This window comes from Miniopterus natalensis, chromosome 13 (genome assembly GCF_054644295.1).
Source record: "Miniopterus natalensis isolate mMinNat1 chromosome 13, mMinNat1.hap1, whole genome shotgun sequence".
In the NCBI taxonomy this organism is placed as follows: Eukaryota; Metazoa; Chordata; class Mammalia; order Chiroptera; family Miniopteridae; genus Miniopterus; species Miniopterus natalensis.
The window spans coordinates 36,220,719-36,247,816 of NC_142093.1; the positions used below are offsets into that span (position 1 = coordinate 36,220,719).

At 44.2% G+C, this 27,098-nt stretch overlaps 1 protein-coding gene across 1 annotated transcript in view; it reads left to right on the plus strand.

The window, feature by feature from the left end:
* The window catches only part of MEIS1 (Meis homeobox 1), a 126,167-nt gene that overhangs the window by 46,166 nt on the left and 52,903 nt on the right, over positions 1-27,098 (plus strand). Inside the window, exon 7 of the mRNA XM_087823602.1 lies at positions 26,090-26,235. Coding sequence (XP_087679728.1) covers positions 26,090-26,235 — 146 coding nt within the window. The remainder of the gene's footprint in view (positions 1-26,089; positions 26,236-27,098) is intronic.

Genomic DNA, 27,098 nt, shown 5'->3' on the forward strand with positions numbered 1-27,098 from the left:
TGTGTGAGCTGCTATCACCATCACCATCATCACCATCATCATCATTGGGTTTGTTTTTCTCTATGAAAAAGAGAGACTCTAGTTCGGACCGGTGCTCATTTCTGAGTGTGGGTGATGATGAAATGAGAAATTAAGGATCTGCCTGGCTGAGCGTGGCTCACGGGTTGAGCATTGACCTAGGATCCAGGAGATGGCAGTTCGATTCCCCGTCAGGGCACATGCCCAGGTTGTGGGCTTGGTCCCCAGTAGGGGGGGTGCAGGAGGCAGCTGATCAATGACTCTCTCGTCATTGATGTTTCTCTCTCTCTCTCTCCCTCTCCCTTCCTCTCTCTGAAATCAATAAAGATATATTTTAAAAAAGAAAAAAAGAAAAGAAATTAAGAATCTGGTACAATTCCAAAAGGTGCCTTCACTTTACAATGGAGAGTGTCTCTCTGACCTTTGTGTCGGGATAGAGAGCATTCTAAACCTGGCGAGTCACTTCTGCAAGGCTCCCTTCTATCGTCCATCACTCCCAAATGTCCCAAGTTATAAATCTGTCGTTGTCACTTTAGGAGGCGAAGGTAGGGAAGTGAATGATTAAGAAGAGACATAGATTGCAGAGGATACTTTGGTTACCCCAAGGCCATTGGTCCACTGGGTTCTTTTTAAAAAACAGCTAGTGCTATTTCTACACCACATATTAAGGTATCTATGAGAAAATGGGGATTGCGGTGTCAATCAAGGTGACACATTGAATGGCATACATACTTCTTGTTGATCAGATTGGGGTAGGGTTCTGTGTTCTCAGAGGACTGAGGTGGAATTGCCTCCCAGGAGCCCAGGGATGGAGGATATGTCTACCCACTAACAAAGTTTCTTCTCACATCTCTCATCTCAGTCCTGTCGCAATAATCTTTGGCCTTTAATGAAGCTACCGGGCAGAATTAGGCCTTTGAATTTCAAGATACCATGTTATCCGTACAATTTAAAATGTAGAAATATAATCCTTAGTATTACAGATACATTTTATCAAGTAGCCTGTAGAGCTTTAAGACTAGATTTATAGCAATTGCAGTTGGTAAAATCGGGTTCAAAGTATCGCTTGTCTATTAATAGTGAATAGGAAATGTTGATGCTGGGAAGTTAACGGGAGGCAAAACTAGATTTACAGGCAGGTCTTTATTGTTTATAGCAAATCAGCTTTACTGCTTCTGTCACCTGTGAAACGACTGGAGGTGCTGCCCGGCCGCTCGCCCCTCCCCCACCTCACTGTTCATGCCGCTTCATTTCTTTACATGCACAGTGCTGTGGCCTAGTCATGATGACAGCATGGAGAATCTGTTTTCTATTTTGACTCTTTTAAATGTTTTCTATCCACTCTCTCTTGACATAGTGATGTGCTTTGAATTTAGTTGCAAACCCATCCCTTTTCAAGGGAGTAGAGGTGGTTACCTAACCACCAAACAGGATGCAGCTCCTTTTGAAAGGAGGAATTCCTTCTGCCCATGGCGAGGACTCTCTTTTATTGTTGCCCAATACAGTGCCAGGGGTGTTATGTAGAAAATGAAAAATACAGGATAAGACTTGTGAAGTGTTGCATTGAGATTCTTTTCCTACATGTTACATGTTAGTATTTTCCCAGCTGTTTAGTATGAATATTTTCATACCTACAGAAAAATAGAATGGATAGTATAATAAATGCCTATAGCCCACCATTTCAGCAGTCGTTAACACTTGGCCATATTTGCTTTGTCTATATCCACAGATGCACATGTGTTACTGTAGATTACTATGTATTTCTCTTTCTACAAAAAGGAATATTTACGAGCCCACACATTTCTGAGGATAGAGATAAATCAGTGATACCCAAACTCCCTCACTGAAGCATTGAACCACTGGGTTTTAGTGTCATGGAAGCAAATGCAGAAATACCAGGGAACACAGTTGTGGTTGAGTCTATGTGAGGATTAGCTCATGGTGATCAGTTATTATTTTAAATACTTGCTTATGTGCACGTCACACTGGGAACTTTTAAGTGTCTTTCTGTGGTTGGAGTGCAGGTGCTCAGGGCCATCCCTACTGGACAATTTATAAGCCCTGTGCTCCGCGCTGGACAACTCGCATAACCTCTGTGAGATGACATTTCTCCTGTAAATAAAAGATGTTGGGCTAGATGATTGAAATGTTGTCCTTCGGTTCTGAAATCCTAAGAACCAAGTTGAAACTTTGCGTACAGACCTAGAGAGAATACAGAACTTTCAATAAATATTTTACATATAGATTGAAATTTGCAGAAGGTTAGTAGACACATAATTTCATGGTCAGTGAGAAGAAAATCTGAATTTAGGACTTAGCATTGATAATAGCAATCAGAAAGTATAGACCGCCCCCAATATCTGAGTTTTCAGAATATCTGGGTACAAAGTAGTGTCATGGATTTGATTCTTTTACATATAAACATTGCTGAAAAGATCCAAATGCACGTCAGCGTTTGAATTAGATGTGAAATATTTAACTGCTTTATTTGGTTACTACTGAAATTTCCAAATGATTTACCTATTTAAATATCAGTATTTTGCTCTTTTCCCCCCAGTGTCTGTGTTGGGGGTAGGGTGTGTGTCAGGAATGACTGGAATAGATGGATTAATATGTTATGTCAAGTGAAATACTGTTTCAGTTAGATCGTGGATGAGATTGCCTTACAAGGTTTAGAGAGAATTTTCATTTTTTTCCCCCTTTGATAAAATGTTTACTTCTAAGAATAATATGAGTAGGTCAAATATACAATGAGCTTTTGAGAAACATCTTTTTTTTCTCTTTCCAAGAAATGATGAAGATTTTTTTTTTATCTATTGATACAAATCGGCTGACAGTATCTGCATTCGTTTCTCGTGTTGGCTTTAATTTGTTGATAACAAGCTGAAATATATCTGTCCCAGCGCACAGGGGCAATCGAAACTTCAGGCTGATATCGAGTCGTGACATTTCCAGCAACATCCTCTTAGTATAACATCTGCCCTAATAAACGGCATTAAAAGTGGGTAGGGTGCAGGAGGTAGAGGTGTTTCTGTTCCGAATGGAAATATCCCCTCCGCTGCTTACCTGCCAATCCTCCCTGAAGCGAATTCTTCCTGAAGTTTTTTTGTTTTTAACTATTTGATGAGAAGATTACACTGCCACAGGCCAGCTAAAGGGGATGTATTATTTGAACCCCCACCATTGTTTTGAAGATCATTGTTTGTGTTGTAATCCTTTCAAAGAGCTCGGCAGTAGCTGCTTTCCTGTTTAAAGAGTGAGCTCCTTCCATTGGCAGATCACCTTCATCTAACACTCCGCAAGTGCTCACTGAATTCTTAGCAACAGTGCACTTTAGCATCAAGAACATATTACCAAGGAAAACCGAACATGGTAAACAGGAGAAAAAATGAGCTCGGTTGCCTAAGAAGGTAATTGTGTCTTGCTTTTGGAGCCATACATATATATATATCCATCCCACTTGGTACAATTAGCCTCTGTAAACATTTGCACTACTTTGTAGTTGAAACACTATATATTTCAGGGAGCAGATGAAAGAAGATTTTTTGTGAGTTTTTTTTCCAGGTTGATTTCTAATATAGCTGGTTTACTTTTCATCGTGGGTGTTACTTTGGGGTTTTCTTGCATTAAAATGTATCTGTGACTGTTAATATAAACCTTCGACCAATTTGCTTAACTATTGGAAGCGAGCAGGATGTGGAACAGGCAGGGCATTGTGGGGAGCACCGCCCGGCCGAGTCAAGTGCAGATCGCTGCAGAAGCATTGTGCTAATTTTAGCTTACAAAGAGGAGAAGATAAACTGCCTACTGCTAGCTCGCCATATGCTATCCTGGTGATAATATTCAAGTGCAAAATATTCCATGGAGAGTCTTATTGTTTCAGTAAGAGAAGCTCGGGTAAGAGTTAAGCAAATTTCTGCTCAGTAAGTTTATAAGAAATAATGAAGTAAAACAATTCTCAAATGCAGGTAGATGAAATCTGCTAAATTTATTTTGGCTTTATTGACTTTCATGGGAGTTGACAGAATTAGTTTTGGTTTATATGTGATCCAGTTTTATCTATTTTTCACATGTAAATCTTAAAAATCAATCTGAATAAATATTGATCTCTTTCAGAGAGGCAAAAAATGTAGCTTGGATGGCATAAAACTGCTTAAAAGACAGCATCCCTTGAAGTTCAATAAAAGAATAAAGCAATCTGTTCAACTGGTTTTAGAATAACACTTTAAAAAGCCTTCTTAAAAATGAGAAAGTCAAAAGCCATTACATTTCCATATTTGGCAAATTCAGCTCCTACGGTTTCACCGAAGAGTGTTTGACCTATTTATTTGTCACTGAGACCACTTCACAGTGAAGGGATTGTTAGTTCCTGCAAAACTGAGAAAAATCCAATGTGCATAGTGCATTTGCAGATGGAAACAGACTGTGGAGCCGGATTTGGAGGGTGGGTTGGCTAGAAGCTTTGTGTTAACAACTGGTGAAAAGCTTGACCTTTGCGTGACCTAGGTCAAACAAACCCCCAACTCAAGAGTTCTCCTTTGACATGGATACCTGTTTGGGGAAGGGGGCAAGAAAAGGGGGACGGAGATAAAACTATGTTACAGACTTGCAAGCTTGCTTTTCTAAAAGTTCTAGTTTACTTGGTGATTTGAGGGCATAGTATCCATCTTGGAATGTTACAAAGGACCGCAGTTATGTTTCTAACTGTCAAAGGGACACATTTCCTTTGTGATAGGGGCACATTCCCTCCCTTTCTTTTTCTTTAAATCCCCCCTCCTTCCCTCCCTACCTCCCTCCCCCCTCCTCCTCCCTCCCTCCCTCCCTCTCCCTCTCTCTCTTTCTCTCTCTCTCTCTCTTTCTTTCTTTCTTTTTCTTTAAATTCCCCCCCTCTCTCCCCCTTTCTTCTGTATGATACAGGCAACGCATAGCTTTTTTCCCCCCAATGCAATATGATCTGGGTTGTGATTCACAGACTTGAATGAATGGGCTGAGCTGCACTGATGAAAACATTTGATAATGTGGAAAATAAAAGCTCTGGCAAGAAGGAGATGGCAAGGCCTCCATTGTTTGTCCTCACACTTTGTTTTTATAGGGGTTCTCACAGGAACAAATAAATTGGAGTAAATAAAAGCAAAATAGCCCTGCGAGTCCCTATCGTGGCCTCACACATGCTCACAAGTCAACTTTGGCAGGAAACTAGCAAAGGTCTGTTCCCAACCATTGGCGTTGCATCTTTATCTCTCCGGTTCATTGTTTGCCACCGAGTGCTTAAACCTCAACTTCCCAAGTAAAAGCTTCCTGTTGCTTGCTTTTAAATATAGTTTTGTTACAATAACAAAACAAAACAAAAAAAAAAATGGAGAAATGTATTAAGGAAGCCAACTGATGAGAAAAAGAATAAGGCGGGTCTAGTCCGATGTGCGTGTAAAACTTCGGGGCTCGGATGCACACGGCTGGTCACTCTGGAGGCGGCAGTGGACTCCTCGTAGGTGCTCAGCTGCAGGAACCGGCCACAGGCCTCTCCACGAGGTCAAAAGTGAAGGAAAACAATGAAAATGCTCAGTGTTTCTCACATCTGCCCGTTTGCTGTGTTTGGTTTCACTTAGTTTTAACGTGGAGGCATTGTTTGTGGCTGGCATTTTCTGCCCTTCCATGGCAGGCCAGAGGAGAACCCATCCTTTATTAACTGTGCTCCTGCAATGTCAGTGTATCTGAAAAATTGTCTCCACCCCTATGGAAAATATGGTTCTCATTCCACCTCCACGGATGGGGGTTACTCTGATACTTCCTGCAATTTGGGAGGAAAGTGCACCAGTTTTCTCAGGCCTCGGATATAAACAACATTGTTTATGCTGTTTCCACTCTCCTAGCCCTCTGTTTGTGCAGGCCCTAACACAAGTGGGTCTGTTTTGCATTTAAAAAATTAGTGTATGTTTTCAGAATCAATCTATCAAGTTAGGCCAAGAAATGCCATCAGAATGCATGGTTGGGGGTTACCAAATTCTGGCTTTCAAAACTTGCTTGACAGCCATTTACAGTCTGTCCTCACACTCACGTGACGTGGGGGGCTTGGTACACCCCTTAATTCCGTGATGGAAGCCGTGGATTGGGACCCCTCTCCCCTCCCTTTGGTGTTGACAATACACCAAAAGCCGCACCAGACACTTATTAACACTACCCAAGAAACCCTTTTTGAAGAGAACTCCCATCATGCCAATATGTGAACAACACTGCGAAAGTATGGTAGATACTGAATAATGAATCTTTTATCATCGCTAGTAGTACAGTGTCTTAAAATACGAAGGGACGTAGCTCATGAAAAAAGTGACGTTCACTCTCTTACTCACTCGTGTGTGTTTGATGGAGGAAGGCCAACGGGAGGGCAGCTGGAGGGGACACTCCAGCCCCACCGGTGCCCTCGAAGTCCTGCAAGACCAGGAGAGGCACCCTGAACCTTTCCGTGTGTGTGAACTGTCACTGCCTCGTGCACACGACTCTGCGTGTCGTGCGGGACAGTTGGGGAACAGAACACGCTTGCCGGTCGGGGACGTGAGTACAGGGTGCAGACTTCCGTGGCTGTTTCCTAAAGCGACACTGAGCGGAGTGCCGAGGCCTTCCTTCTCACTCCAGCTTCATTTGCTGCGTTCGACCCTGCACGTACGTGGGCCACAACGCGCTCACTGGGTTGCCTCTCGACCCTGCCTTTGAGAGACTGCCTCCTGGACACTGGGCTCGGGAAACCGCTGCTCTCTCCTGGCTGGGCCCAGCGGGAGAGGATGTCAGGGGACGCAAACGCCGATTCCTTCATGCGAGTCCCCAGCTGTTTCCGAGCTGAGCAGCCCCAGGTCCCATCAGCTTGTTCCTGCCCGGGAGCAGGAATGTTTGTGCTGTCCCGTCTGAGGGCCAGGCGCTCCCGTCGATGCTGGAGAAAAGTGCGGTTGCACACTGACTATTGGTCACTTGCAATAATCAGTTTGAGGACCCCCCCCTTTTTGGGGTCTGTTAGTGCACCCTCACTTTTGGATGTCACGGCACCTGTCCCATGCAGGTAGACCTCATCTTCATACAGAGGAGTCAGAGGAAGCAGATGTGGGGTGAACTTGGGGACCGTGTTGCTTGGCAGAGAGGCCCAGATAGCAGAAACACATAAGCATATGACCCATGGTATTTAAAAACCTAAACTCCTAGAGACTAGTTTGTCTAAGACAGTGCCGGTTAACCCTTAATTCCCCAAGGCAACTGGAGTTAGCAGAAATGCTTCTACTTAACTGTTCCACAGTCTGACCTCAGAGGCATAAATTGGAGTGGTGTCCAGGGTTCAAGTCGCTTCCCCTCTCCCTGACAGGCTCCCAGTGGCATGGTTGTCAACATTCGGGCAAGAACACACGCTCTGATTCTGTCTATTTAACTCATCTCCCAGTTCAACATGGGGCGTCACTGTCTTCCTAACCGTAATATTTGTACCTTATTTTATTTATACTTAGGTGTTGGACCCTGAGTTGCCTTAAGGACTGAGGGATTTAAGTCTAGTTAAGACTGTTATTACTGTGGTAATTTCCTTACAAATGAATTCCCCTTTTCAACTCTATCTTTGGAAAATGATCTTGGTTTTCTTCCACTCTCATATCAATAATAATAAAATAAGCCAAGAAGTTATAATTACTCTTTACATAGCCTCTGTGGTGTGGTTAAGTAGAATATTCACTCGCTATGATGTTAATTTCCATTCATCGCAAATGAACAGGAACAAAATATTCCTGACCGTTTGATTCCACCTTTCGCCGCGCATTACGACTCCCCTAACGGTAAACCACACAGTCCACTGTCGTACACTCTTTAATGCACTTTCTAATAAATAGAGCCGGCTAAAAATAGTGATGTTCTTCATTAAATGTAAAACGATCATTTTAACTGCTTCTACTCTGAGTGACCCATACATCACTTAATCAGAGCCATTTAAGGAGAGAGAGAAAGAGAGAGGGGGAGAGGGAAAGAGAAAGAATGAGACTATGAATGGATCATCTGTCTGTATTTCATTTGGTGGCAATATGAGTAGAATTTAGGCTCAGGATGATTCTTTAGCCATCTCATTGTTTCCTGTAAGAGTGTTATTTTCTTCAGCATATATAGGGGGTTGTGTGATGGGCTGTATAGAAATACAGTTTTAATTAGACTAATAAAGATAACTTCACTAGTTCTCTAGTGACAAAAAAGAGTAGCCCTTGTGCCAGGAAAGAGTGGCCTGATATCAGAGGTGTTCTCAACCTTTCCTCTCTTTTCAGTCACTTCAGTCAACCAGTCAGTTGTCCCATGTGTAATCTCTCTCCTGATGGAGAAAAGAGAGGTTAGCCAACTCCTAGGATGCATGACCCAATTCTTTGATGAATTTTTGTGACAACGAATTTTGTATATTTTGTATATATTTGGAGAGAGTGGAACTAACTCAGGGCAAGGAGTTTAACTCTTTTCTGTAGAGAAACAAAAGTTGTAAAGATGATAAAGGTACTTTACTGCCTCCCCTGCCCCACTCCTGCATGAACTCTAAATAAACCTATGTAAGTCTATGATTTCAGTCTGCCCTGCTTTCAACAAACACTGCCTGCTAGTGGTAGGCCCTGAGGATGTACAGAGCTGAACACCGCCCGTTTACTGTGCTCACGGAGCTCAGCGTCTAGTGGGGATGGCTGTTGTAGTCACAAGCCGTGGAGATGTGGTGTAATACCAGCTGTAATCATTCACAGGTGGAAAAATGCACCTATCCTTGTCCTGGAGGACCCTGGAAGTTCTCCGAAAGAAAGGGTGTGTTTTTTTTCTTTTGTTTTGTTTTTTAAATATATATTTATTGATTTCAGAGAGAGGAAGGGAGAGGAAGAGAGAGAGATAGAAACATCAGTGATGAGAGAGTCATTGATCGGCTGCCTCCTGCACCCCCACACTGGGGATCAAGCCTGCAACCCAGGTATGTGCCCTGACCAGGAATCGAACCGTGATCTCCTGGATCCTAGGTCAATGCTCAACCACACTGGCCAGGCAGAACGGGTGTTTTTACAGTATTTCATGATTCCCCAAGAGTTATTCCAGGAGTTGGCAAAAGTAGGTTCACAGTTGTCATACAAGTAAATAATACAATAATTTATAAGTAATAATACAGGAATAAACTCTGTTTCACGCACTCGCAACTGTAAACCTTCTTTTGCCAACCCCTGTGTGTAATCTCATTTGTTCTTCACAGCGCCCCTGGGAATGAGCTGGCCCCTCATTGCACCAGCCTCTGTGGAGGGAGCAAGAGGCTCAGCCGCTCTGGGGCACCTCGCAGAGGCTACCCGGGGAGTGGTGGCACCTGCAGCTGTCCCGGGCTCTGACCTGGAGGTCGGTCCTGAGTACGTAGGTTTGGGAAAATGGGGGAACTTGGAAAGGTGAGAAACAGTGACCTGATCCTGTGAAATCAGTTTGACCATCTGGGAATTTCCCCCGGACTCACTGCCAAGTTTAGGCAGACCCAGAATGATCATTCTATGTTCACGTAGGCTAGGCATAGCTTCAAACACCCACTTCCCACTGAAAAAACAAAATAAAATGAGGAAAACAAGCAAGTGCAGAAGAGAGACAACTAACTCGATTGCTGAGAGCTGTTTTCACAGTGTAGGTTTTCATCCATCTGTGAGAACATGGCCCCAAATAGTACATTTCATGCCTGGAGAGTTTCTAGGCTTCTCTGACGGAAATCATCTTCCCATACCGTGGCTTTAAAAAAGTTATATATATATATATATATTTTTTTTTAAATATATCTTTATTGATTTCAGAGAGAGGAAGGGAGAGAGAGAGAGAGCGAAACATCAATGATGAGAGTCATCAATCGGCTGCCTCCCACATGCCCCCGACTGGGGATCGAGCCAGCAACCCAGGCATGTGCCCTGACCAGGAATCGAACCTCAATCTCCTGAATACTAGGTCGAAGCTCAACCGCTGAGCTACGCCGGCCAGGCAGTTATGTATTTTTTTAAACCTGACCGAACTCATGTTTTTTGACTAGAAAGAAGGTAGCTACCTAGCTCTGGGCTGACAGTGACCCACCATTTGACTCTACAGTCTTTTTGCTCAGGCCGGACTGTGTTCCCACTTGCTCGTTCCTTTGGTTGTCTGTCTTACAGGAGTGGGAACTTGTTGCCCCCAAATACTGCAGAGATACCTGACTTACAGTTAGTTTAGAGGTTTCTGGAAGGAAAAATTCCTTGGGTATGAATGAGATATAGAGAGGAGGCCGTGATTCCCATGGCCCTTTGGTGTCAGACATGGAAATCACACTCACGGACCATCTGGATTTGAATGGATGTGATTTGGGCTGTTTCCCTGTTCGGCGTGTCAGATGAGAAGGCAGGATATGGTGAGGCGTAAGAGCTGTGCTGGCATCTCAGTGACACAGAGCCACGGGGCAGGGAGAGGAGGCTGGGGCAGGGCGGAAGCACCCCTGTTGTTCAGAGGAATGCGGCCGTGGAGCACCTAACCTGGGTATAGAAGCTGGCTTCTGTGCAGGTAGCTGGGTGGTCCAAGATATAGCGTCCAAAGGGTGTAGCAAGTTCAGGCCTGGCGTTTCAGGATACCCAGTCTGATAGGTGGGGCCAGCAACAAGGAATTTTAGGCTGCAGGCCAGCTCAGAAGTCAGGGCAGGGCTGGGGTTGGCATCCTGAGGTCTGTTTTGGAGGGAGAGGATCCCCTCCAGCTGGCAATTCATGGGAGCAGAATTCAGCCTGGGAGAGAAGTGTGGCAGGGGCTGGAGGAGGGGAGGAGAAATGAGATTCCCAGCAGGCTCGTGGCTGGGGGCACCAGCCGGCCCAGAAGGGGACCCAGAGCTGAGGAGGGAATCGAGATAGGTGCCCACACTGGAGGGCTGGATCTGTACGAAGAGGCAGTGGGAGGTGGGAGGTTTCAGCTAAAGGTCAGCAGTTGCTCCTGTAAATCTTGGCCTAGGGGAGTGTCACAGACAGAGGCCACTCTGTCTCTGTCTTCGTGGGACGGTTGTCCGGGAAACCAAGGGTCCCGGGTCCCAGGCACAGTCTCTGTAAAAGGCAGCTGCCAGAGCTCAGGACGAGGCAAGGACAGGTTGGAGGAGAGAGTGGGTGCCAAGTGCGGTAGAATCAGCCCCCTTTCTGTGAGAGGGAAGGTTTCTGCCTTTTGCGGATGAGAGCAATTCATGGACTCTGCTCCTTTCTTCTTGCTCTGGTAGATTTCCGATTAACATGTAGGTGACATCATCACTGAAACCCCGCAGTGGGGGAGCGCTGCCACCCGTGGGCGTGGGGCCGGCGTGAGTGTCCCATGAGTGTCCTCTGCTCCGGGCTGGTGTTTCAAGACGCAGCTTTGTTTGCATTTCTGTGTCCCTCCTGGAGGGGAGACTTTCCTTATTTTGATACATAAATGGTGAGAGAAAACAAGCTTGTGAGCTTGTGAGCTTGCAGCGGGTCTCCTGCCCTCCCGCTCTGGTGGAGCAGCCCCGTGGAGCCTGCTCAGTGCCAACTTCCCGATTTCGTAGAGAGCACGGTGGTCCCCAGGGAGTGCAGCTTCCTCCCGACTCTTCTGCCAGCAGAACTTTAGATTTCTGACACGGAGAGACACTTGAAAACCGTTGTGTGTTGCTAGAAAATGTGTGCTTTGCCGTCCTCTGTGTCCCCGTCACTGACATTTTTGTTATTTCATAGGCGACTCCTCCTGGGCCCTGAGAGTGGGAAGAGCCTCTGTGGGGCTAGCTCAGGGCCGCCTCTGTGTTCTCAAAGCGGGGTACCGAACGTCCACCCCGTCCATGGAGTCTTTCTATATGCTTTTCTACTTTAATGTTTGGAGGCCCATTCAGGAAAATTGCCTGACTCTTTCGCCATGTGGCTGCTTTGAACACCCTGCCACTCTTGTGTATTTTCCCTGCATCCCTAAACGCTCGGAGTTTGTTTTCTTCCTTGGGTATTTCAGATTTCACTTTTGACTCAGGAACACTCTCATGCTACTGTGATTGCGTGCTTGGTGTCTCTTTTTTCTCTGACTTCAGCAGAAAGACTGCGAAGGGCATGTTATGGGCTATGCTTTGTACTGGGTGTGGGCAACATACAGCCATGAGAAAAGACATGGTGACCCTCTGGAAGACCTTTCCAGAGGTTAGACAGGTGCACCTAGGTTGCTGTTATCTAATTGAGTGGAGTTACATGGAGAGAGTAGTATAGAGGGGCCAGGAGGTTAACCTTTAGCCAGATCTGGATTCGAATCTATGTACCTCAGTTTCCTTAGCTGCAGAGCAGCCCGTTTCCTTGTCTGTGCGTTAGGCTGAGTTGCACAGGTGACCGGAGGCAGTTCAGTAAGGTGTGTGTTCTCTGTGCAGCCCAGACTTGTCAGTTAGTAAATATGAGTTATTTCTATCGGGTACTAAGACAGTCTTTGGAAGATCCATATCAAGTAAAAGTTTTTTAAATATGGAGGAATTTACCGTTTTTTTGTTTACCATTATAACAAATTTAACTATAACTTCTAAGGTTTCTGTGAGGGTTAATTGACAGAAAATAAAGGCCACACAGAGTTTCAAGTATCTTGTACATGCTCAATAAATGTTGGTTTTCATTATTACTGTTATTCTCACTATCCAGACAGGAGATGGACTGTAATTGAGAATTAGCCCTGTTTTTATATAGTGCATCTCACTTCTCCTAGACCTTAAAGACACTTTCTTAAGTGACAAAACTTTTTCCATATGTATCAGTGAAACAGAAACAAAAACCTCTGCTATTAACAGCTGCCACGGAAATATTATTTAGAGCGCAGAGGATGAGTTATTATGGATTAACCTATTCCGTGTGGGAAATGCGAACTTGTATTCGTAAACATTGCCTCCCGCGTCCCTGCCAGGAGGCTGCCAGCTTTATGTGATGGGACGAGTTAGGCAGCCCTGCCCACCCTTCGTACTCTGCAGCGCTCTTACGAAGTTCCAGGTCACTCCAGGGCTGTATGGGGAAAAAATAGAAAAATAAAAAAGGTATGCAATGCCAGGAGAGTGGGTGCGTGTATTTTGGAGAAGTTTGGCTTCTAGGAATGAGAACGGGGTGGGGGAGATGAGAGATGAGGAGAGCGGCGGTGATTGTTTTCCTGCTTTGGGTGAGGGGTTCAGGATAAATGTCCCCTTGCTCTAAGCACTCTAGCAAAATAACCGCAAGAGCTAGCATTCGCCAAGCTAAGCCACAGCTGCCAGGTGATGTGTTAAAATAAACATTTTATTTAATCTGCCCAGTAACTCTAAGGTGTGAGTACTCTTACTATGCTCATATATATATTTTTCCCCCAGAGAAGAGAAACAGGCTTGGAGAGGTTGAATAACTTGCCCAGGGTCACACAGGTTTTAAGTGGTGAAGATGGGATTTACATGAACCTAGACAATCTGATTCTAGAGGCTGAATTATTTTCTTATCATTCTCCCAACATAGAGGGCAGGATGTGAGGCATTGCGCGCGCTGAGGAGTAAAGGGGGAGAGAGGGCTGTCGCACTCACGGAAAGAAGCGTCAGGAGTGGGAGACACCCGGGCTTGTTCTGATGCCCCCTTAGTGCTAGAGGCATCAGTGAAGCGGCGTGCTCAGAGCGGGCACCCGGACCGCCTTTTCCCCACCCTCGCTCAGTGGGGCCAGCTACAGTCTTCACTGTGTGGAGTGATGGGGGACTGGCCCGTCTTCTACTTTAGCTGGCATCACATGCACCGACACTTTCTAGCTTGAGTGGCTCATAGGGGCAGGTCCTCCAGTCCTTTGATGAGATGCACATTGTGGTCCTGGGTCCTGCAGCACAGCATCCACAGTCCCAGGGGAGCTGGTGAGAAATGCAGGGGAGCTGGTGAGAAATGCAGGTGGTCCCTGGTGCTTCGCGTGTGCGTTGATGCTGGAGCAGCACTGCTCTAGCAAGTTAGTTTACTCCGCCCACCAAAGTGAAGTCACCACTTTGCACAGTGCGCTTATTTTGAACGGCAAGCACCTGCCCCTAATGAACTGAGTGCTGGTCTGTGTGGCATGGCAGATCCACAAAGAGCTGGAGCCGTGGGTAGTCAAGAGAAGAGAAGGTGAGGTGCAGTAAGGGGCACATGCCAGCAGTCCACAAACCTTTTCTCTTGGAAATTGTTGGATTTTTTTAATATGTTTTTATTTTTTACTGACTTTAGAGAGAAAGGGAGAGGGAGGGAGAGAGAGAGAAACATTGATGTGAGAGAGAAACATGGATCCGTTGCCTCTCATATGACTGGGCATCGAACCTGTAACCTGAATATGTGCCCTGACCAGGAATCAAACCAGCAGCCTTTTGGTGCATGGGACAGTGCTGCAGCCAACTGAGCCACACTGGCCAGGGCAGAAGTTGTTGGGATTTTAGATGGCTTTACAATAACAGGATAATAAGCTTTTATTTTTTTATCTCCACCTTTTTTTTGCCCATTTTCCTTTAAATTATATCTTTTCATTCCCGCCAAAGACTTGCAAATCTACATTTCACGACCTGGTTCCATTTTACTTTGCACGCAGGGAAGTCTGTCTGCAGGATGCCTTCCCCTTTCCCCCTTGACCCATGGCACATCTCTCGCTCCAGTGCCTTTCTTACCCTGGGATGCTCTCCTGACCCATGTCCAGCCCTCTCACCCGCTGGGCCTTCGGCTGTCCCGTCACCTTCCTGCACACTCGTGACACCTCCTCTGGACTGAGAGCAGGACAGGGGGGCATCAGGAAGGGGTGAAGAGGGAGTGCCCAGGGGAGCCCGGGGAGAAGAGCCCAGGGAGGCAGGGTGGACGGGTGCCCCGATTTACCAACTCACAGGGCTCACTGGGGAGGCTCTGCCCCATCCAGCCACGCGGACCATGAGACGAGGGCGTGGACAGAGTTTCACAGAATGTACACACTTTGTCCTGGTTTATCTGGTGTCATTCAAGAGCCATGTGGGCCCAGCCAGGCCTGGCTCAGCGGTTGAGCATCGGCCTAGGATCCAGGAGATGGCGGTTAGGTCCCCGGTCAGGGCACATGCCCAGGTTGCGGGCTCGATCCCCAGTCAGGGGCGTGCCGGAGGCAGCCGATCAGTGGCTCTCTCATCACTGATGTTTCTGTCTCTCTTTTCCTCTTTCTGAAATCAATAAAGATACATTAAAAAAAAAAAAAAAAAAAAAAAAAGATGCAATGTGGCCCAGATGAATAGAATTCTACTTTTATAAATATTAAAAAATTTAGGGACATTTTTAATGAAAATGTTTTCAAATTACACATATGTTCTATCAGATCTGATTATAACAAACTTTAAAAAAATAATTTAAAGTCAGTGGACACATGAGCTATGGCAGCGTGCTCTGTATTTTCTTGTTTGCTCAGGCTCCTTAGCACAGATGGGATTTTGTCTCTCACGCTAACGGTCCTACTGTGCTGTACTTCTTAGGTTCTTATTTTTTGCCTCTTTATCATCTTATATTTTCATAAAGATCTCAGCCTACAAACGTATCAGGCAGGAAACCAGATGAGCAAACTTTTTGAAACCTACATCTAAAATACACATAGCAAATTTCTGACGAAGGAGCTTATGATCATTTCTCCATAGAAAATCTAGGAGCTTTGCCACATGTAATCTGTGACTCCAATCCAGTGGCTCTCAAACTTGGCCGTACATTTTCACCATCTTGGAGCTTTAACAATTGCTAATGCTGGTTTCTCACCCTCCAAAACACTAATTTAATTGGTCTTGGGTAGAGTGCAGGCATCCGGATTTATAAAAGCTACCACGTGATTCTCTGTGTGTCTAAAGTCGAGAGCCACGGCTTCTAATCTGCATGTCTGAAACTTTTTAAATCCTGCTTTTTAAGGGTATTCTGTATAACTGAGTTTGTGGAAGAGGTGACCTCTTTGATAAATAAATGTTATCCTGTCTGTAGAAGTATGTGTGTATATGCACATACCTGTATCCTATATATACACACATGCAGAGTATGCAGAAGCTTAAAAGTAAATTACATGACAAACTTTTGAAGATGTCACAAAAACAAATGGTGTATGAGTGTGTGTGTGCGTGCGCCTATCCATACTATCGCATATGTGGCTATTTTTTTTAAACTAAAACATTTAGTTTCATGCTTATGTAGAACTTTGTGGTCATTCACTAATATATGACTTACACATTTGGGGAGGAGCATCTCAAGCCATGAGCTCTTCATGCATTATTAAAATAACATTTAAAAATAGGCAGAGTATAGGATCCTAAAATGCTTTCTGAGATGTTGATTCAAAACAAAAGTTTATGACTTTTGCACTGTTTTACCTTTCCAATTGCAAGTGTATTTTCTTTCTTTTTTATCTTAGAAAACGGTTGGGGGATTTCCACTTTGTTTCACTGTTAGTATAAATACACGGGTTTCAGTCCTATCTTGCAGGGCACTCACATCCTGAAGTTTCTCAGACTTCATGAAGAAGTTATGCTGTTTTTGCAGGGATTTTCCATGGTGTTCAGTTGTAAAAAAATGCTGAATGGATGAAAAATGAGTAAAATCTGTGTGTGTTTTTTCTTTGCTGTTCATCATCGCTGTTTGTCCTCTGCGTGTAAGCAACTAATTTGCTCTTGCTCCCCCAAGGGGAATTCAAGTCAAAAAGTCATATTGAATTACTAGGAAAAGGTATTCCTATCTCAGAAGAACAAAGTACAATGACTCAGGGAAAAAACATCTGGAGAATTTATCCTATTTCTTGGCGTATGTGTTTTATCTCTCCCCAGCACTCTACTTGTGTGAACACTTACACAAAATAAATCTTAAGTTAACAGTAAATATGAATACCGACTGACGCTGATGGATAACTCTCACTTTCCATGAATTTAGAAAGTCCAGTTTGTTCTTTTGATCCCATCAACTGCACATTAAAATTTTGGCAGATTTTTTTTTTGTATTCTATAAAAATCCAGGAAATATTTTTATTCTGGGCCTCGGTTGGCCTCTTTCCCTATTTTTCATCCAGTTATATTTTACGCATTATTTGTGTTGACAGTGAAGAATCATGAAGTAGTAGAAGCTTAATAGAACGTGTTATTTTTAGTAAAGAAGTTATTCCAAATTCATTTCAACAGGCTGGCATTCCCCGGAGTTATAAACACCCAAATTGTGTGAATGACCTACATACACACCCAGATGTTTAACCTGGATCTCTTACTCCTATTCTCACTGCTTGACCCCCACAGGACCCAGTCACTGTCACCATAATTTCCGTGCAGAAATCCTGGGGTGTTCAGACACACATGGCTTCCCAAACGTAGGCAGAGATAAATGGGTGACGTGGGTGATGGCCAGATGGAACAATAAGTTTGGAAACTGACATTGGGCTCTTCTGAAAGCCTGGCATCTGTTGATTTAAAAAAAAAAAAAAAAAAAAAATCTTTCCCGGCACAAGCTGTATTTTTAAACTTACCTTTACTTATTACTCTACCTGAAATTCTGCCATTTAAAGATCCATTTGCATTAACAAATCTTTTTAAAATGTCAACACTTCTAGGAAGGTGAGGGGGGCATCAGTTACTCACACCCGGCCTGAATTAGTTCTTTCAGGTTGCTTTCTGTGTAAAGTCTACCTCCCATCACCAAGACTGAAAGGCTGGATATTTTGATTGTTGGGAGATGATAAGTTCTGCCCTCCTGTACCCTGGGCTCAGATGTCAGTTGGAACTTCATTCATTTAATGAATTACATTGGCTTTGAGGAGCAAGCCTTGGGACCTAACACCATTCATAACTTGCTTCCGTGTGAAAATACACTCTAATGTCCAAGAAACCAACTTAGCAAATGAATTCTGAATGTAGCCTGTGCCTAAATTGGGGTCTACCCAGCTGCTTTTCCACTGTCCCTCATTCTCAATCTGAGTTGGGAATTGGGATATGTGTTAGATTGAACTGGAGACACTGGGGACCGAGGCTTTATATGGTAAAATTCATGTACTGTTAGGGCATGGAGAGGACACTGATGATGCCACAAAAACACCTTTATAGGTCACAATTCTTAGAACTCTAGGGACAAGCACCTAAATCCTGACCGCGGCCCACAGGGCTCTGTATGGTCTTGTTCCTTTTACTCTCCAGCTTCATCTTGCCCAGCTTTCCCAGGTCCCAGTTCTCTGGTTACGTTATGTGTCCTGCAGACCACAGAGCCTTTACACATGCTGTTCCTATAACCTGCCATGCCTCCTCTGCCCTGGGCCCCTTCAGGATGCCCACGGTACCTCCTCGACTTTTCTCCACCCTGTAGATTTCTGCTCCGTATCACTCCGGCCTAAGTCAATTTCCCTTGTTTCACACTCTCATAGATTTGTATTTCTTTTTGGTTGAGTGCCGTTGTGCATTTATTACTGTGATTATTTGGTTTAACATCTCTGCCCTCTAACTGAAAGGCTCCATAGAAACAGGGAAACTTTTTCTGATTTTTTTCACCATTTGTGTCCCTAATGGTTGGTATAATGTTTGGGACATAGTAGGAATTCAGTACATGAATGAATGAATGATGAAGGGTGACTGTTTATGCAAAAGATGGTTACATGTGTCATCTTCTGGGGCTCGTTTTGAAATGCTCCATTTTACTGCTTAAGAAAGGGGGGCAGTAGGTTCATCAAGAGAGCAGCTTCCTCGAGGCTCTGATTTTTTGTTTCCTCCCTCAGGTTTCTGTGATGTCAAGGGTCCGCTAAAGGGCACAGCAAGGCTGTGAGCTCGCTCCACGGTGGCTAACTATTAACAAATATTTGTCACCGGTTAACAAACCTAAATTCAACTAGAAAGGAAAAGCCTAATAGCAAGTCCCTGTGAAGCCAACCTTAGGAAACATATCTAGTCGTTTCTTTGTATTAAGTGCCAAGAATATGTAACGTTAGCTTATCCTTAATCTCCCCTACTCTTCTTACATCCATTTTTTCAGTCAGTGCCATTGGCATATCTGTAGCATGGGCATTTATGGAGCTATGGCGGCTGCCAACATCTAACCCCTTATCTTGGTTTCCAAAGGAACCACCTCAAAATCTTCAGGGACAACAAAATACTGTATATGAGAATATGCTTTATATATATATAAAATCAATCAGCTGAGAAGCACTTTGAACTAGGAACGAGGAAACCTTAAACACCGAAGGCTGAAAAGAGATGCAAAAGGGACTCTGAGTTAACAGAACCTTAATTAAAGTTAAACTTAGAAGTTAGCCCTTGGATTGAGACCATTACATATTTGTATATTGGCTGCAGATTCTGAGCTACATGAAGGCTGCTGTGTTTCTCTTGAAAATATGGAATAAGACTTAGGGGTTGTATTGTTTTCATTGGTCTTACAAAAACCTTCCTAACGTCTCCTAGGATCCTATGTCATGTCAGTCTGTACCATGGCATCAGACACTAAGGTCCTCAGGTAACCTGATGCTGAAAAATGCTGAGCCAGGTGGGAGGGATGCTGAGGGGAAGACGGGGCAGTGACTGGGCAAGACCGAGAAAAAACCGGGGTTCTAGAGTTTTGTATGTTGCACCACGTCTATAAAGTGTGAATCTGGAGTCTGAGCTCAGCATCCACTCGTGTGCTTAGAGACAGGTGTTTGTTCCCTTAGGTAAAGTTAGGAGATGTGTAAGTGTGGGTTGGGGGTTGTATAATTAATTCCTTGGGGGGAAAATGCAGAAGGAAACAAATAACTTTTCCTTTGTCTTTTAAAGTTAGGCTCAGGAAAAATGAGAAAATAGCAAGAAATTTTAGTTAGGTAAATAGTTTTAAGTTATGATTTCAGGAAGTAGGGGCATATTTCTGAAGGGCACACATTGTAAAGAACACTGAGAGTTGAACTTTTAGTTTATCTTTTGGCCAAGATGAGCTTAAAGATTCCAAGGAAACCTCCCAGCTTCAGAGAAATGCATTTTTATTGTTTCCTTATAGTTTATTGAATTACACTGGTGAGGATTTTTCAAGAGTTTAATTTAGGTGTGTAGCAAAAAAAATTGTAGCAGGTGGAAATTTAAACTATGGTTTTCTCCATGCGGTGGAAAATAAATCCACTTACTCATTTGTTTAATAAGCAATCGACAAGTTTGTAGCCTGTACACCGGGGTAACCCTGGGGTTAGAGACTCTTAGAGAGGCGTGCGATTGGTCTCTGCTTTCACATATCCTATAATCAAGGCCTATAGGATACCCTATAATCATATTCAGAAACCAGCCGCCCTAGTGCAGGATGATGTGTGTTGGGTGGAGGAGTGTCAGGAGAAGAAAAATCACTCAGGACTGGGGACGAAGGTTCCTAAACACTTGGAGTTCAGCAAATGCTTCTTAGGGGAGATGGCAGTTGAGCTGAACCTAAAAGGTCACCAAGGAGTTTGGCAGGAAGGTTGCTGCCGGGAAAGGGACGAGCACAGGGAAATGCAAAGAAGTACGGGGAAGTGGGGCGCGGGCTGAGATCTTGAGAGCGTGGAGGAGGCCCAGGATGGGGTGGGCCACCGGTGTGCCGGTGCCCCCGCGAACGCAGCAGGGGACAGGCGGAAACGCACCAGGCGGCAGACGGGACAGGCCCTCATGCCTGGCTGAGAGGTGCGACCTTTATCCTGAAGGCAGAGGGTGGCCACAGAAGGGTTTGAAGGACCAGGGTTAGATGATCAGATACGTGTTTTGGAAAAATTCATCTGGCAGCTGTTCCACATTCTAAATGAAGACAAAAACACCTTCCTAAAACCTCCAAAGTCGCCTTGCTGGTTGCTAAGAAAGGGTCGTCTGTGATCCTTTAGCATAGCACAGAAACGTCACCCCATCTGACTTCTGGCTGAGTGGACACAGCCATGGTCTGGAGAAGTGGGTTTGGGGTAGTTTTACATGTCTCCTGACAACCTGGCACGCCCAGAATGCTCCTCCGCGGAGGACACCTGAGCTCCCCACGCTGATGGGATGTTTACACCACCAGCCACTGGGAAGCCAGGAATGCTCGACACACAGCTTAAGAGGCGACACACCACGTCCCCTCACGGAGACGCAGCGTGTGAGGAAACAGATGGGGGGAAAGGAAACCCTTGACGCTGGATGGAAACGTAGCCACTTGCCACCCAGGCTCTTCAGTCCCAGGAGTGCTTTTGAACTGACCATTTAGACAACTTTCCAGACACAAAAGAATTTGGTTGGTATTGAAAGATACGATCATAAATGGCCTTGATTCTTCAGTTAGGTACATTTTTTGGACAAACACTGTACATTTCTAAACTCTTGAAGAAGAGAAGAGTGAATGTTAATGAGTGGACGTGGCCCGAAACTACCGAGTCTCAATCCAAAATTGTAAATGAAGCTGGGGTGGCTTCCTAGTTCTACTTCCAGCAGAACAAGGGGGTCCCCACCCTTACACATCCGTTTGCCCCGCAGTTGAAAGTTCATGTCTGTCTTTAGAAGTTTTGCCTCTGTGACATAGAGATCCCTGTGACATACAGATCCTCGTGACATACAGATCCCGCTCGCTAGGGAAGTGCATACCCGTCGTGATGTCAATCTCAGGCACTTTTCTGGGTTTTGTTTCTGCCTCACTCGGAATAGGATTTGGGGAATGGCAGTCCTGGGGGTGGGGGAGTTAGGAGGGAGAGAAAACTGGGAGCAGAGCTTTGACCTGCCGGAGAGGAGCCCCTGCTGACACGGTCAGTCTGACCCATTGAATGGCCTGAATACGATAAATGCTGCTTTATCCTGCCTTGAAAGGCACGAGATAGCACAGTCTAAATGCCTGGGCATGCTTAAATAGGCGACTCGGGATGTTTGAGTTGAGCGTGTTTGAAATCTGAGCTCTCTGACAGCCTGGGAGCTGCCACAGGTCACCTGCCTTGCTCCGCAGGGACAGGCCCAGGTCTCACAAGAAATTGTCCGTAGACGAATTGTAGTACAAATTCCTTTCTTTGTTGCTTGGCCTCTTTCACTAGACCATGGCCTATAAAATTTTGTAAAAACAATTCTAAAATATTATTTGAAAGGGCAAATGGCCCACGCTGAAAGGCTTGACAGTTTGACATATAGAGCACAGTTTTGATAGCTCGGAAACTGAAAAGTGTGGCCAAGATTCTCCCCCTGCTTGTTAGAAGCCTGGTGTTTTTTAAACAGTGTCTTGTTGCCACACAGAGTTCCCCTGCTCCTAGCAAGCTGACAGGCAATGCGCCTGCTTCAGAGATCTTCAGTCCTTTCGGGCTCATTTGGGGGAGAGCCGGAGAACAGCTAGCACCTTTGAATCCAGCGTCCAAAAAGCACAGAACTAGGTATCGCCCATTAAGGAGCCATTTGGATACTCTTATCAAAGCAGATCGCTTTGGAGCCTGCTGAGAACAGCCAGAGCCCGGGCCTAGAGAGAGAGAGAGGAGTTTCCCTTCAGTGAGGGGAAAGAAGGGATTTGAGTGGCCCAGTCTCATCAGAGCCTGCAAGTGGCAGGGAAGCGGATTTCTGCATTAGAATGTTGGATATGAGCAGCGGGCCTGTGCTCAGCGCCCGGCCGCCTCTGCATAGCCAAAGGCCATTTTCAGGAGCCTCTGGCCCCTCAGTCACTGGCCTGCTAGTTAATTGCCACACGGACTTCATGACACATGGGCAGATAATATGACATTTTCGGTTTCTGTCACTAGCAAACGCCACAACGTCGCTTGCACTAGTTGCTAAGAAGCTGTCAGAAACCATTAGCAATTGGCTAAAGTCGCCCTATGGCATTTCCTCATAGCATCAGCGAAACGAGCATAAATCACCCACTGGAGCCCACTGCTGTCCTAATGAGGCCGTAAGCTTGTTTATGGACTAGCATCATTTTTATGATTATTTCCACCTTTTCAGTTTGCCTTCATTTGGCGGCAGGAGAAGTCAGCTCCAAGAGTGAAGTCACTGCTGACATTTTACAAATGTGGTTCAGAGCTGTGGCCTGCTGCCGTGTGGTCGGCCGGCGGTTCTCCAAGTTTGTTTAGTGATCTTAAAAATAAAAAAAGGAAATAAATCCTCCAGAGACCGCAGAGAGGTGACTGGATCCAATTGCAGTGCGAATGGATACGCCGAAGGTACAATTGACCATTTAGACCATCCTCTGAGGTGGGGACTCTGGGAGATCAATTTTCAATCTTAGAAAGTGGGAGAGGTTAAACAATTTATTAAAATCTATGAAAGTGTTTGCTTTTAGAATAGTCTGTTTTATTATGCTCTTCTCCTTCCCCATCTTCTCCATTTCCCTAACTTGTGTCGGGAAGGAGCAGGGTTTATTGTTTTAGGCTTTTCTGAACATGCACCAGTATTTACACTGGATTGAAAGCATTTGCTTCCAATGAAAATCTTGTCTTAGATTACAACCCAGCAGTGTAATTTCCCTCCCAGATGGGAGTAAAGTAGCTGTATTTGCCTAAAAACAGTAGGAAGAACAAACTGTGCATTAAGCCAAGGCTGTTTTTGGCTTGAGCTAATGATGTAATAGAAACCTTTTATTCGGGAGAGGTCACTGGCAGGGACTGAAGGGGGTGATCTGGCTCCTGCTTGAAAGGTTTCTCCATTGTATCTACATAAGTCTTCACTTAAAAAATTCTGTTCCTAATGCTTCTGCTTTCATACAGCAGAAATAAACAGGAAAGGTTCTGGCGAGTGTTACACATGGAATGCAGAAAGCCTTCCTCTCCTAATGGAGTATATAATTCAGGTGCCCTCAAGGCACGCTTTCAGGAATTCTTTTGCCCGAGGTAATGGGAAGCTAAGGCTGCTTTAAGGCCTTGATTATCTATTGATGCACAAAGCTGGAAAAAAGTCATCTCTGCTGGATTATAGTAGATATTTCCATAAATTATCAATGAATTCTCTTCTAGGCAGGCACTAGGCATTGCCTGCTAAATTAATCTGAGGGGGTTTTGAGATGGATAGAATGGCTTTTTTTTTTTTTTTTTTTTTAGCTGGAAAACAATCATGGTGGTGAAAAACTGTGTTGTTAGGTTAGAAGCTTTTCATTTTTAATCAATGATCAAGTAATATGCTGCTTTTCCTTGGTTACCTTTTGCATATTGCAAGTGGATTAGCCCATTGAAAATTTAAATGCTGTTGAGTTGTTTTCTTTGCTCATGTTTCTTTAATGAATTGTTATTTTATAGGGTGAGTTGCTTCTCTGAATAAAAAGCCTCTTTAAATACTGGACTTACAAAGAATTTGTTAGGCAAATCCGAGGGGACACCTTCTAAAACACTTGGTTATGCAAATAAAGAGTTGGGTGGGATGGAAAGAGAACTGATTTAGGGATGGGGGTGTCTGGTCCAGCACAGACCCACCCTCTCCGTCCCAGGCTGGGTGACCTTGGGCAAGTTACCCAACAGGAACACACACACTTTCCTCATTGATACACTGAGGGCTTTGGAACTGGGGGTCTTTATGATCTTTTCTACTGAGAACACAACTATGATTCTGTGGGAACTTCAACAAAAATATATGGATTTTAAGTACAATGAAATTTATGGATTTTTAAATTAATAAAAAGTAAACTCTGAAAAGTTCTGCAAGTATTTTGTATGTGTGGCCTATTTTGCAGTCATAGCAGAAGTGTTGCAATCAGTCTGTTCTTCACCCAACAAAGTTTTAAAACTTTAACTCAGTACAAGTCAAGGCAATTTGGGAGCAATTTTCTTTTCTGGAGGGGAAGTGAGGGTCTTCTGAGGGAGCTGTTAAAAACAGTTGATTAATAGTAACATAACTACTATAGATTAGACTGAAATTAAAATAGAGAACCCTTTTTGTATGTAGTATATTGAGGTTAACAGAAATAAGGAATATGGGAATTCATGAAGCAATATACAGTCCCTGGGAAACTTGTCTCACCAAAGTACCAAGTTCTTTGGGCCACGCAAGCTGCCCGCCAATGACTTACCTCGCCCAGTGAGTGTGCCCTCAGGGGCATTTGTTAGGTCATTGCTAAGCCTGGCTGCTGTAGCTCTTCTTTCTGGGCCCAGGTCAACCTATCTCTTTCTAAAAGCCAGTAGCTTCCACCAAGAGCTGGGACTCCAGGTAGAGAAGCATGTTTGAAGCCACTTTTCAGTGTAGGGGGTTTAATTCACTGTTGTTTTTCCTTTGACTTTTGCACCAAATGCAAAGTGCCTACTGTTTGTTTGTACCTTATGACTTATTTTGGACAGTGTGATTATATTGTCTGAATTTTTTCTTATTAGACGTGGCATTGTAAAAGAAATCCTACATTTTAAAGTTTATTGTGTCACAGAGCCAAAACATTTTCTAGAAGAAGCAGCTTAAATGTTCTACCAAAAATCAATGGAAAAATAGGATCCAATCTGCAGGCATGAATAAGCAGGTGCTTTTCAGTATGAAAAATTTAAATGCAGAAGAAATTTTAGAAACTGCCTGGATGACTTAGGGTAATACAATTCCAACTGACTATTAATTTAACATCACTTTATTTGATTTACATAGCTATTGTTTTTTACTTAAAAAACAATTTTGGGAGGTTTTTTTTTTCCCCTTACTAAACCTGATGCTCTCTTTCTATGACAAGAAAAATTAGATTCTATTCGAAGCATTCCTGTGTCAAAACTGCTTGTATGACGGATCACCTACATTTCCATGGCCTAATTTAGTCTTAAGATAGATCATTTGTGGAAATAGTTGGTATCTCAAATGCATCTTCTCCCAAATTGACATCAATGACTATATGTGGGATTTAAATACCCGGGCAGGGACCAAACTCTGCTAATGGCTGCCACCATACTTAACTCCCCAAAAGGAGTTACATTTAGCATGTCACACACATGTCAGCTACACACATTTGAATAATTACCACAGCAGCAGAGCTACTAGAGAGATTGGATATTTCCCTCCATTCCCTCTGACCTTTTGGAAGCAGTTCCTTAGACCTGACAACTTGTGAGCCTAGGCCTTGATATTTCTCTTTGTCTTGACAAAAAAGAAAAAAGAAAGAAAAAACAGTGCCAAATAAACTATTACTCATTTATATTGCTCTTTTTGGTTTTGTTTATATCCAAAGGAATTCTATTTGAATAAAGCATGTCAAGGTAGCATCAGTCAAAATTTGATTCACTATGTTTGCAGGTGATGGCTTGGACAACAGTGTAGCTTCCCCCAGCACAGGTGACGATGATGATCCAGATAAAGACAAAAAGCGTCACAAAAAGCGTGGCATCTTTCCCAAAGTAGCCACGAATATCATGAGGGCGTGGCTGTTCCAGCATCTAACAGTAAGTGGACTCTAAATGACATATGTAAACTAAATATGGACAGTTTTGATAGAAAGAAAAAAAATGGGGGAGAAATGATCCCTCTGGACCTGGAATATTTCCTCATTCACTGTGTTCCCACAGTTTTTACAAAAAGTGTCCGCACGTATTCCCTGGATACCCACCCGCAAGGAGGAGTTTGATTTGAAATTCGCTGTTGCAGCGTTAACTCGCGTGCGTCCCGAGGCTTGGGAGTTCGTGCGCACGTGCGACCTTAAGCATGTATGTTAACGATGCTGCTTCTCTCAGGGTGCCTCGAAAGTACTCAGAGCAGCTCCCACCAAGGAGCGAGTGAGGCGGACCCCAGAGAGAGGGACTCAGTTCCTCCTGATGCGTTCGTGGACCTTTATAACGAATGGTCCGCAGAAATTTCAATCTTGTTGCAATGGCAGGATGCTCACATGATTTGCTTTTAAGTGGTTTGAATGCACTGGCTGCCATTCCCAAACGCCCCCGTGAGTCAGAGCGGCACAGTGAAAGTTGTCCCTGTATTTAGAACTGTAAAGGAAAACAGCAATATAGAGTCGGCTCTTCCTGTGCAGTCCCTGGTGACTTTTCAAGCAGAGTAACAGTTTATATTGTCTGTGCGAGTATTGCTGTTTCACTGCAGGAATTCTCCTGGAGATGTGAGAAACTGGGGATTTGGGGCTTTCTGCCACCGAGGGATTTGTTTTATTTGGTTATTGTTCTGAATGAATTTCATGTTCAAAATATTTATAATCATAATATTGCGGTGGGTATTTTTGCAAGTGCATACCGATTTAATGACATCTGAGGAAGACGACGAAATGGAAATATTTATGAGTAAAATAATGTTTTAAAAA